This window comes from Pipistrellus hanaki (assembly GCF_964339955.1).
Source record: "Pipistrellus hanaki genome assembly, chromosome: 14".
NCBI lineage: Eukaryota > Metazoa > Chordata > Mammalia > Chiroptera > Vespertilionidae > Pipistrellus > Pipistrellus hanaki.
In genome coordinates, this window is record NC_140516.1 from 34,443,364 (window position 1) to 34,455,579 (window position 12,216).

At 34.5% G+C, this 12,216-nt stretch overlaps 1 protein-coding gene across 2 annotated transcripts in view; it reads left to right on the top strand.

The window, feature by feature from the left end:
- HELLS (helicase, lymphoid specific) overlaps nt 1-12,216 on the top strand; it is a 28,378-nt gene that overhangs the window by 14,291 nt on the left and 1,871 nt on the right. The window contains exons 11-20 of one of the 2 annotated variants that reach the window (XM_084904699.1): nt 1,503-1,699; nt 3,635-3,731; nt 4,924-5,085; nt 5,543-5,682; nt 5,764-5,902; nt 7,028-7,111; nt 7,190-7,309; nt 9,056-9,172; nt 9,520-9,679; nt 12,089-12,185. In XM_084904699.1, the coding sequence (XP_084760825.1) occupies nt 1,503-1,699; nt 3,635-3,731; nt 4,924-5,085; nt 5,543-5,682; nt 5,764-5,902; nt 7,028-7,111; nt 7,190-7,309; nt 9,056-9,172; nt 9,520-9,679; nt 12,089-12,185 (1,313 nt within the window). The remainder of the gene's footprint in view (nt 1-1,502; nt 1,700-3,634; nt 3,732-4,923; nt 5,086-5,542; nt 5,683-5,763; nt 5,903-7,027; nt 7,112-7,189; nt 7,310-9,055; nt 9,173-9,519; nt 9,680-12,088; nt 12,186-12,216) is intronic. The other variant, XR_014796832.1, reaches the window with a different exon arrangement.

Sequence of the window (12,216 nt, forward strand, 5' to 3'; positions counted from 1 at the left end):
TTGTCATAGTTTTAGTAGTTGATGGCATTGGGGGTGGTGCAGGGTTTTATTCCTGATTAGTATAAATACTTGAGTTCACTAATTTATTTTTCATAATCATTATTTCCATTGCATTAGGTTTTCTTTTTTTTTTTATACCTATTTATAAAGGATATTTTTATATTTTGTTTGGCTTTTTAAAGTAGATGGCTTACAGAGAGAAATTTTTCATGTTACCTGGTTTGCCATATTATCAGAAAAAGAAGTCCCAAGTTATTTTTATTAAAGTCATAATATTTAAAAAATTTTATCTTTAAATAAAATTAATACATTCTACTATGAATATATAAAGTAAAATACTAAAGATGCCTCATTTCACACTCTTCCCCCAATTTGACAATTCTTTTATCCAAGAATATCCTTGCTGGTTTGATTTTTATACTTCCAAGAAATATTGCATATTTTTTTATTTTACAAAATAAAAGAGATGAACTTTAAGTTGACCTGGTCAAGATAAAAGAGAAAATACAGCTATTAAAAATGGGAAGTTAAAACAATTTTCATGACAACACAGTAAAACTAAATGGATGGCTTTCCACAAAGATAAAAATGAAACCTAGCTCCAGAAGAAAGGGGAAACCTAAGGAAACCAGTCGCTATGTAAAAACCTACACCACAGTTTATAGTGTCAATCTTAAAAATGAAAATTGTAATGCTATTTTATTTTTCAGAGACAAGCTTTCAGTTCTTTAGTTATCTAGTATAACATTAATCAAAATTTGACAATGCATTAGGATGGAAAACTAAAGACACTATATAATGTGAATGGAAAAATATATTTTTATATATATATATATTTTATTGATTTTTTTTTTACAGAGAGGAAGAGAGAGGGATAGAGAGCTAGAAACGTCGATGGGAGAGAACGATCGATCAGCTGCCTCTTGCACCCTCCCCACTGGGGATGTGGCCGCAACCAAGGCACATGCCCTTGACTGGAATCGAACCCGGGACCTTTCAGTCCGCAGGCCGACGCTCTATTTACTGAGCCAAACCAGTTTCGGCTGGAAAAAATCTTAAATACTTCCAACTGAGGTCTATTTAGTGTAGGAAAGTTATCCTTTTTAAAATATGTATATATATATTTTTTAAATATATTTTATTGATTTTATACAGAGAGGAAGGGAGAGAGATAGAGAGTTAGAAACATCGATGAGAGAGTCATCGATCAGCTGCCTCTTGCACACCCCCTACCGGGGATATGCCCGCAACCAAGGTACATGCCCTTGACCGGAATCAAACCTGGGACCCTTCAATCCATAGGCCAACGCTCTATCCACTGAGCCAAACCGGGCAGGAAAATTATCCTTTTAATAGATCAAAGGAAAGTATTATCTCAATAAACAGAAATGCAGTTTGTTAAAATCTAACATTCATCTCGAATCAAGGTTTTATTTTCAGAATTGTTTTTAGGAAAACTTGTGCAGTATCATAAAAAAATTTTTTCCTAAATTCTTTTTCAGCATTGTTATTGGAAATACTTAATAGTAGATGAAGGACACCGGATTAAGAACATGAAGTGCCGTCTAATCAGGGAGTTAAAACGATTTAATGCGGATAACAAACTTCTTTTGACTGGGACTCCCTTGCAAAACAATTTATCGGAACTTTGGTCACTGCTAAACTTTTTGTTGCCAGATGTATTTGATGACTTGAAAAGGTAGGTAAGCCAGTCATTTGAACTCTTTATAGGTTTCCCTAACCTTTTCAAATACTGTGTTCTTAAAGTTAATACCTTTATTCTAGATAGCTAAATTAAGATAATAGCTTTTTGGCAAATTCTTTGTGGTATATATTGTATATTTTACTGTGGTTTTTTTTTTTTATGATGTTTTCTCCCCAGGTTTACTGCAAGGTAATAAACATATACCACTATATATTGTGAAATGGTTACTAAAGTAGATTTAGTTAACATCTATCACCTGCAGTAATAAGAAAAAGTATTTCTCCTTTTTAAAAAGAGGTGATAAGAACTCTTAGGGTCTGCTCTCTTAAAAGTTTTCCTATATATCATACAGGAGTGTTAATTGTAATCATCAATTACAGTCCTATTCACTTATATCTGGAAGTTTGTACTTTTTTTTATCACCTCTCACCAATTCTCCCTTTCCCTATACGTTTCCCTTTAAAAAAAAAATTACATATATATATAAATTTCAGAGAAGAAGGGAGAGAGTGAAACATCATTAATGAGGGAGAAACATCAGTTTGCTGCCTCCTGCATGCCCCCTACTAGGGATAGAGCCTGCAATCCTGGCAGGTGCCCTTGACCGGAATTGAACTCCGCACAGTTGAATCCACAGACCAATGCTCTATCCACTGAGCCAAACTGAGGAGGACTAACTAGTAAATTTACACCAAGGTTTTCTTGTGAGTTAGAGGATATATTTAACTTCTATCCTCTGAATTGTTTTGTGAGGATAAAATGAGGAAAAACCATCTGAATAGGTTTCACAAAGTTAACAAATATTTTAATTGTTCTCAATTCAATAGTTTTCCTTTAATCATTGTAAGATAAAATAAAATAAAAAAACCTTAAAAATGTGTGTCAAGAGTTGAACATATGCCCTAGCCAGTTGACTTCGATAGAGCGTCTGCCTGCAGATTGAAGGGTTCTGGGTTCGATATCAGTCAAGAGCACATACCTCGATTGCAGGCTCCTCACCTCGCCCGGACCCTAGTCCGGGCTCATACAGGTGAAACCTGTGGTTTCCAAATGTTGGCCCAAAGCCAGGCTGTCTGATTGTTAGTATAGACATTTATTAAGGACATTTTCAGGTCCTACACATTGCTGCTGAGTTAAAACATGGTGGTAGAAATCTGAATTTATATCTATACTGCCTTAGATTTCAAAGTTAGTTTACAAGGATGTGAGGCTGATCTGACTGCAACATCTGTCACCCCATTTGATCACCAAGTTGATTCTTTTTTTTTTTTAAATATATTTTATTGATTTTGTACAGAGAGGAAGGGAGAGAGATAGAGAGTTAGAAACATCGATGAGAGAGTCATCGATCAGCTGACTCTTGCACACCCCCTACTGGGGATATGCCCGCAACCAAGGTACATGCCCTTGACCGGAATCAAACTCGGGACCCTTCAGTCCCCAAGCTGACGCTCTATCCATTGAGCCAAACCGGTCTCGGCACCAGGTTGATTCTTTAGCAGGTTACCTCATCACTCCATATGCATTCCTCCTGAAGCTGTGCGCTAGGCTAAGGAAGAACAATCCTTGGTAGGGGTGTTTTTCAATCAAGGTGGGGCAGTGGCTGCTCTCCCCTGTTAGACCTGCCACACAAGCTCTCCAGGTCCATTTGTAGGAGAACACAGGATGGTCAAACCGCCAAGACTCCAGACACATCCACATGAGGTGCTGCAAGTGGCAGTCTGCATTTTTAAAAGGAAAAAATAAACATCCCTTAGTGTTTGTATATTTTTAACTATTGTAAGATTATGTTAATATATAAATCAGAAATATGCCCACTTTAAGAAAATATCTGCTTCTTAAGAGTCAGGTTAATATAAAATGAGAAATGCAAAACAAATCATGTTAATATAACTGATTTGTGATAACTTTTAATCATTTCTCTTACAGCTTTGAATCTTGGTTTGATATCACTAGTCTTTCTGAAACTGCTGAAGATATTATTGCTAAAGAAAGAGAACAGAATGTGTTGCATATGCTGCACCAGGTTTTGTCTTTTTTCTTCTTTTGCTTACTGTAGACTTAGAATTAAAAAGGAACCCTAGAGATCAACCGTTTTCAACTCATGGTAGTAGATTTTGAAACATGAGGATCCTCCCAAGTTTAATGTATGTTCCCCCACCCCCATGGCTTTATAACAGAAAGCAAGTGCTCTTTGAAATTTTACTTTTTTCATGTATATTCATTCATTTGACCCCTAATGGTCACTGATGTTTGTCACTCAAAAAGTAAAATTAAGTGGTTTTTTTAATACAATGTTTGCCAGTAATATTTATATAATTTACTTATTTGCATGATCCATTATTAATGTTCATCAGTTTCCACACATCCAACTATCTTTACTTCAAGCAAACATAATCTTTCAAAGATGACCAAATTATTTTTATATGTGGGCCTAAAAAGCTGCTTGATTGTGTTTTGACAATTTTATTCAAAATCCTTATAAACTTTTTTTACTTTAAAGTTTATATATATTTATGATAAAAATCTGAAACAGTACAGAAATGGGAAGTAAAAATAATCATATGCATCCTACAAGATTTTACCTTTAATTTGGCTGATTTTCTTTAAGTATATTTGTTTCTGGGCTGATTTCCATAGGTGCTTCCCTTTCTTCTCCCCCCCCCCCCCCCCCCCCCCCCACACACACACACACACACACACACACTACTGGTCATGTTCTCTTTCTCTTGTAAAATGTCTTAGCTGTCTGCCTCTGGGGAATTTCTTAAAAAATCTAAGAAGTTTAATAATGGTATAATTACCTTTTGCTTCTATGTTTTTAAAAATATGGAAATCAGTTGTCATCACATGTCTAATGAGAGAGAGTAATTTTAAATCTAAAGTTTTAAAATTTATATTAGGTTTTCATGTTCACATCTCTGGATTGATTGGTTGATTCATTGGTTTTTCTACTAATCCAAAACCTATATTGGCTTTTTAAAATATTTAGTATATATTAGAAAACAAGTTGTGAAATGCTATGGGTAAATACTATAAATTTGTCATGTGGTTACCTGGTAGGGGAAAATCTCAAGGAGACATTTACCTCACCTTTTGAGATTTGATAATTATATAGGAAGAAAAGAAAAAGGGGGAAAGGGACCTTTTGGGAGAGTATTCCCTAAAATATAAGAATGTACAATATTCACATGTGTTTCTTCATGTCTAAATTTTAGATTCTAACACCGTTCTTACTGAGAAGACTAAAATCTGATGTTGCTCTTGAAGTTCCCCCTAAACGAGAAGTAGTGGTTTATGCACCACTTTCAAAGAAACAAGAGACCTTTTACACAGCCATCGTGAACCGTACCATTGCCAACATGTTCGGAGCCAGTGAGGTAGTGTGTTTTGAAATGCACTGTATCAGACAGCTGGCATAGAAAATTTCGTGGTTTCCAGTCTTGGGGCTAATCACCTGTTTTCGGGACTTAAGAGTGAATTTCTAACTGAAGTGCAAGGCATAAGGCCAGTAATACTGTGGTCCTAAAATTTAAGTGACGTCTCCTATATTAATTGTTTTAGTCACCTACCATATTTTAAGAAATAAACTGGAATGTGATTATCAGTGAAAATTAGGAGACCGTTAAATCTTGCTTAACTACCCAGGTTTTTCACTACTTTATGTGCCTATTTTTTTCTCAAAATACTTAAGGTTATGCATTTATCTTTTGTACAACCAATAGATCTCTTCTCCCATTTGCATTGTAAAGGGAAGATCTGACTTTTTAGATATGTATTTAGAATTTAAAGGTGTAGCTTTTTAAACAGATATTCCTTTCATTTGTTCTCTCTTAGAAAGAAACAGTTCAGTTAAGTTCCACTGGACGACCAAAACGGCGAACAAGGAAATTAATAAATTACAGCGAAAGAGATGATTCCCCTAATGAATTGGACAGCTTGATCAGTCAGCTACAGCCACAGCTTGACCAAGAAAGGTGTGAATTTAAAAATAAAGTATCCTTTAAACTGATATTTTTTCATATTTCTTGTATTCATGGATTATATATTTTTGATAGAGCTGTTGCAGAAGTGAATATTCCTGTAGAATCTGAAGTTGATCTGAAGCTGCAGAATATAATGATGCTACTTCGTAAATGCTGTAACCATCCATATTTGATTGAGTACCCTATAGATCCAGTCACACAGGAGTTTAAGGTAAATACTATTGAATAATGCCCTATTTTGATTTCTGTGCTTTTAAAATGTTGGGTCATTTTCCATATTGGAAAAATTAGAAATACAGTTGTTTAGTAACTCAGCTGATTTCCCCTCTGTTTCACTTGCTGTCCATTTGAGAGACACCTTTAGTTGTCAACCTTGCAACCAACCTGGCTGCTCATTTACATTTCAACAGAGCCACAGGAGAAAACCAAAAAGTTGAAATTAAGTTGCAGATTTTCAGATTAAATTAAATTACTTTCTTGGGCAGCAAGATAAACAGCTTTTGATGGAAAAAATAGCTTAATAATATTAGGAAATAAGTTCTAAGTAATCTTTAATACTCTTGTTTCATAGTGGTTTACAGCAGAGTGTCTCACTCTTGGGAATACTGCTATTTTGGGCCAGTATATTTCTTTGTTTAGGTGATGCTGTCCTGTGGATTATAGGCCATTTAGCAGCATCCCTAGCCCTTAGCCACTAGATGCCAGGAGTATTTCCTTCCCCCAGTTTTGTGTCAATCTGAAATGCCTCCAGACGCTGCCAAATACATCCTGGGAATGGTAGGCAAAATTTCCCATATTTGAGAATTACTGCTTTATAATTTTTCATTCAAGTAAAAAACATAATCTAATGAAGTAATTTATGTTTACAAGAAAGTGAATAATTTCTTAATCTTCAATACTAGGTGTATATATAAGCTCCTGTGTTTTAATTTCTACTGAGAGTTCTACCAGTGATTTTCATACATATTTTCTTGAAAATATACTTGGTTATAAAAAAAAAAAAATCTCAACATATATAATAAGTTTGACCTTATTCTCTTATGCAAAGCCTTTGGGGAAAGAGTAGAGGGAGTAAATCTACTTAAACTAAATTTTATTTTTGTAAAATGTGTTTTAAGTTTCGGAGCATGTCTTTCCTAGAGAAATAATTATCTTCTGATTAAAAATTTTTAATTTGACTTTGTTATTTGTGGGTTTTTGTTTTTTTTTTTAATTTTATAAGGTTTTGTCTTTGAAAATTGAAATGTCCACATTGCTTTTATTTTGACAAAGCCAAATTATTAGTACATGATAATTACTTTTTGATAATTTTTTTCTTTCTTTGTCCCCTTTTAAGGTTGATGAAGAATTGATAACAAATTCTGGGAAATTCTTAATTTTGGATCGAATGCTGCCGGAACTAAAAGCCAGAGGTCATAAGGTTGTACTTTGGTTAGATTTTTTTATTGTTTAATTCTTCTTTTATTAATATAGCTACTAAAATATATTTAAATTTCAGGTGCTGCTTTTTTCACAAATGACCAGAATGTTGGACATTTTGATTGATTACTGCCACTTTAGAAATTTCAACTTTAGCAGACTTGATGGATCCATGACTTATTCAGAGAGGGAGAGAAATGTAAGTTTTCTTAATGTCATACATACTAAAGTTTTTTTTTTTTAATTCTTACCTGAATTTCTGAAGTAATATTCAAAATAGACCCAACAAATTGATAGATCCAAAAGAGCAAAAACCCTTTAGTCTTTAGCAAATTACATAGTGTATCTTTTGTTAATATCCTACTTAAACTCTACTATACCTATTATAGGATAACATTTCTTTTCCATTTTGGCTCTTTCCTTTACCTCTAATGTTTTACTATGAAATTTTAAGAATCACAGTTGAAAGGAATTTTTTAGTGATCTGTAAACCCACCTAGAACCTGCAGTTAAAACTTTACTATTATTAATCGCATAGCTATAACATCAGTCTGTTACCCTGTTCCATCCTCTCTTACTGTGTTTAAAAATAATTGATGATAGTCCCTTTCTAGTTACTTCAGCATATTTTGTCTTTTAGGATGATACTTACATACCCTGAGGGAATAAAATTAATTATATATTTGTTATTTTGATTAATGCATTTATGAGCATGACCAAACTATCAAGATACATTATCCATCTGCTCAAAAAATTTCCTCATGCTCCCTCAGAATAATCCATCTTTCCTGCCTGCCCCATCTCCTAGCCAACCAATTTCGGTTTTTATCACTACTTTTTTTCTTTTTGCAAATGGGTGGCCTAGATTTTCCCTTCTAATATTTTTAAATTTTTTAATATTCTTTTCTAATAGTAAATGGTCTCCCTTAAACTTCCCTTGTAGTGTAGATTTTCTTTAAGACCTGAGATCTTAACTTAGACTTTTCTTTAACAAAGTCGGTGCAAATGAAGTTAACACCATCAGGTGTTTTATTAACATAACTTTTCTTTTAAGCCTTACCCATGGATATGTTTAATGATTTTAGAGAGAGGGGAAAAAATTGGTGTGAGAAACATTGATCAGTTGCCTCTCATACACACCCAATCAGCAATCCAACCCACAGCCTTTTGGTGAACAGGATGATGCTGCAACCGACTAAGCCACCCTGCCAGCCTAACAGTTGTTTCAAAGATCCAAGTGATTGATTTGACCTCCCTTAATTAAAAATAATCTGTTTTTACTAAAGTGTTTATATTTTTCTTAATGTCTCTCGTGGTTATGGTTTATTACAGTGAAACGATAATGATTAAAATTGGCAAAGAGAAAAGTTAAGTAGGTAAAGTCCAGAAGAAACTGAATTTCTAGTGGAGTCACACAGGCAGCACTCAATTATCCCGGCAACAATTTGTAATAACACATGTTAAGTAAACCAGGGAAACTCAACTAAACCTTGACTTCCCGAGTTTTTATTAAGGGTCAGTCAAGTAGGCATGGAGCATGGTGTTTCTGGCCTGTGCTGTTCAGTTTCAAGCCCCTCTGGAGTTCAAATTGATACAGCATATCCTAGGGCCCCTCGGGGGGGTTTTTTCCCACAATCTGGGAAATAGGCCTATGATTTTTTTTTTTTATGTGTTGTGAGAAGAACATCTTCAGCGATTTTGTCTTTTCAGAAAACTGGTCTTTTTCACATTTTATGGCTTCTGGGGTTTTCAGTATTTACCTCTCATCAAGTGCCCTTTGGATGCTGAAGAACTCATAGCCAGTTTGAAGAGCCCACCACTGACCTCCCACTTCCTTTCCTGGCAAACACATGGCTGTGAGATGGCTGCTACACAGGCAGCACCCTAACCTCTTTCCAGATAGAAGTTTGTTAACTCCTGTGTTCTCATCCTTTTTTGCTTTTAGATGCACAACTTTAACACAGATCCAGAGGTGTTTATCTTTTTAGTGAGTACACGAGCTGGTGGCCTGGGCATTAATTTGACTGCAGCAGATACAGTTATCATTTATGATAGTGATTGGGTAAGTTGCAAGTATAATGTGCTGATTATCATTATATTCTGAGTTTCTTAATCTTTCATTGTATACTTTGCAGTATCATTACATTCTGAGTTTTTTTAATCTTTCATTGTATACTTTGCAGTTTCACTTATCTGTTTTGAAAAGGTATCCATTTTAAGTAAATAATTTAATCAGGTGTCCTGTGTGTAAAGGCTGGAACATACTCTATCAATTATGCCAATGTAGAAGTCTAAGTTAAGGCACTATTTAAAAGTTTTTTATTAGATCATGCATGTTGACTTTATCCACACATAGTATAAATTTAAATAATATAAACCTTACCTTGTTCAATGTTGTTTTTCTTTAAGAATCCTCAGTCTGATCTTCAGGCCCAGGATAGATGTCATAGAATCGGTCAGACAAAGCCAGTTGTTGTATATCGTCTTGTTACAGCAAACACTGTTGATCAGAAAATTGTGGAAAGAGCAGCTGCTAAAAGAAAATTGGAGAAATTGATCATCCACAAAAGTAAATACCACTTTCTTTTTTGCTTCAGTTGTTGTGTGTTGTGGATTTGTGTTATTTTCTTTGTAAAAGAAATGAGTGAGCATGGTTAGTGCAGGATTTATTAAACAGACAGAAGGAAACTTGAAGCTGTAAAGAAAGACCTAAGTTAGTGACCATAGACATAAAAGGAAAACATTAGGGAGTTTCTAGGTGAGGAACAAAAGGATAATATCAAAGTGCCTATCTGAAATATGTCATAGGGATTTGAAATGATGTTGATGCTTATTCTTTTTTCTTTTTTTTTTTAAATTTGTATTGATTTCAGGAAGAGAGAAATATCAATGATGAGAGAATCATTGATTCCCACTATCCCCTACAGGGGATCGAGCTAGCAACCCAGGCATGTGCCCTGACCTCCTGGTTTGTGGATCACATCAGCCGAGCATTGATACTTAATTCTTAATAAGAGCTTTGTTTGTCAAAAGAATTAAGAAAACTTGCAAACCTCTTCTTGCAAGTTTAATATATTAAATTCTAGGATGTTAAAAATATTGAGTAGTGCTATAAACAAATCAATTTACTTTGTTCAACTATTAATTCAAAAAATATTTGACGGTGGACCTTTGGTCCCCGCTCTGGCACCCTTGCTTTCTGGTAGCAGCGGGAGGGCTGGGATGAACCCTGTTCTCAGTGGAGGCAGGGGAGCCGAGCCAGAGCCGTGGCCAGTACAGTGGTCACAGTTGGATTGACCATTGCTGCTGCAGGATTTGCAGTTCATTATGCTTTGCAAGCCATGAAGCATATGGCGCCTCAAGTAAAACAAGTTTTTCAAAGTCTCCCTTCAGTGTTGGCTATTATAGAGGTGGGTTTGAACCCAAAATGAGAAGCAGCATTAATACTAGGTGTAAGCCCTACTGCCAGTAAAGGAAAACTAAGAGATGCTCACTGACGAATTATGCTGTTAAATCGCCCAGAAAAGGGAGGATCTCCTTATATAACAACCAAAAATCAATGAAGCTAAAAAATGAAGTAAATGTATGGTGAATTTTAAGTTGTTAGTCATGTATATAAAAAACAGCTTTTTGTAATAAAATGTCCCAAAGCTACACATTTTAAAAATTATTTAGCACAAACTAAGTCAAAGCATTGGTTTAAGTTTCTTAATCAAATTGTAGAATATTTGGAAATTAATGCTCAATAATTATGGATACATACCATTTGACCACTTGAATAGAAACTGTTCTATCATTAAGTAAATAATTTGGTATTTACTTCAAGGCAAAGTGAACTTAAAAGTCTGCTCTCAAGGAACCCCAATCTGATGAGACCCATACACTAGTAATTAAAATGCAATATGGTCCATGTAATTAAAATGCAATATGGTCCATATTATGATGGAATCAGTTATCAGTTTATATTATGCTACTTTCCTACTTGCAAATACAGATAAGTCCTCACGCAACAAAATTTTGTACAAATTTAAAAATTTTTGCCTGTGCTGCTTTAGGAATTTGATGGGAATTTAGTGAAGTTTATAGTCTCATTTTCCTAAGTTCTATTTTCAGTACTTTGAAAATTAAAGTATAAACAATTTAGTTTAATAAATATTGACTGTTTTATTGATGTATAATATACATACAGAGCTTGAGTGTACAGTGACAAATTTTGACATGTCTATACTCATGTAGCAATCTTCTAATGTAGGTCAAAGTCACAGATACTTCCATGTTCAAGTAGGTTTTCTACTGCATTCTTTGTCTATGTACTTTACCTACTTTTGCTCAACATAATATTTTTGAAATTCATCTGTGTTGTGTATGTATTAGAAGTTTGGAGTTTGTTTAAATAATTTCTGAATAGCTCATTAATCCACTTTTCTGTTGATTGGTTTTTGAGTTATTCACAGTTGTTGATTCTTATTCATAAAAATCATATTTGGCCCTACCTGGTTTGGCTCAGTGGGGAGAGTGTCAGCCTGCGGACTGAAGGGTCCCAGGTTTGATTGTGCTCAAGAGCAGCAGGTGCCTGGGCTTGAGGCCCAGTATGGGGCATCCCAGGAGGCAGCCAGTCAATGATTATCTCATCATTTATCTCATCATTTATGTTTCTATCTCCCTCTCCCTTCCTCTGTGAAGTCCATAAAATTATATTTAAAAAAACTCATTGCCTACCCCAAGGTCATAAAGATATTTTCTCAACAAAAAAAAAAATCTGGTATTTGTACAGGTATTTGTGGGCATATGCATTTATTTGTTCTGGGTCTTAGGGTGGGCATACATTTACAATCTATAGGAAACTACCAAACTTTTCCCAAGAATTTCACTTACTTTTCTTTTTTACCAACATTTGGTCTTATCTGTCTTTAATGTAAGCTTTGTAATGTATTTTGGTTTTAAAAACAATTTTGAATTTCTTGAATACTTTTTCTAGATCATTTCAAAGGTGGTCGATCTGGATTAAATCCATCTAAGAGTTTCCTAGACCCTAAGGAATTAATGGAATTATTAAAATCTAGAGATTATGAGAGGTATGATTTGTTGTTGTTGAGAAAAATGTAA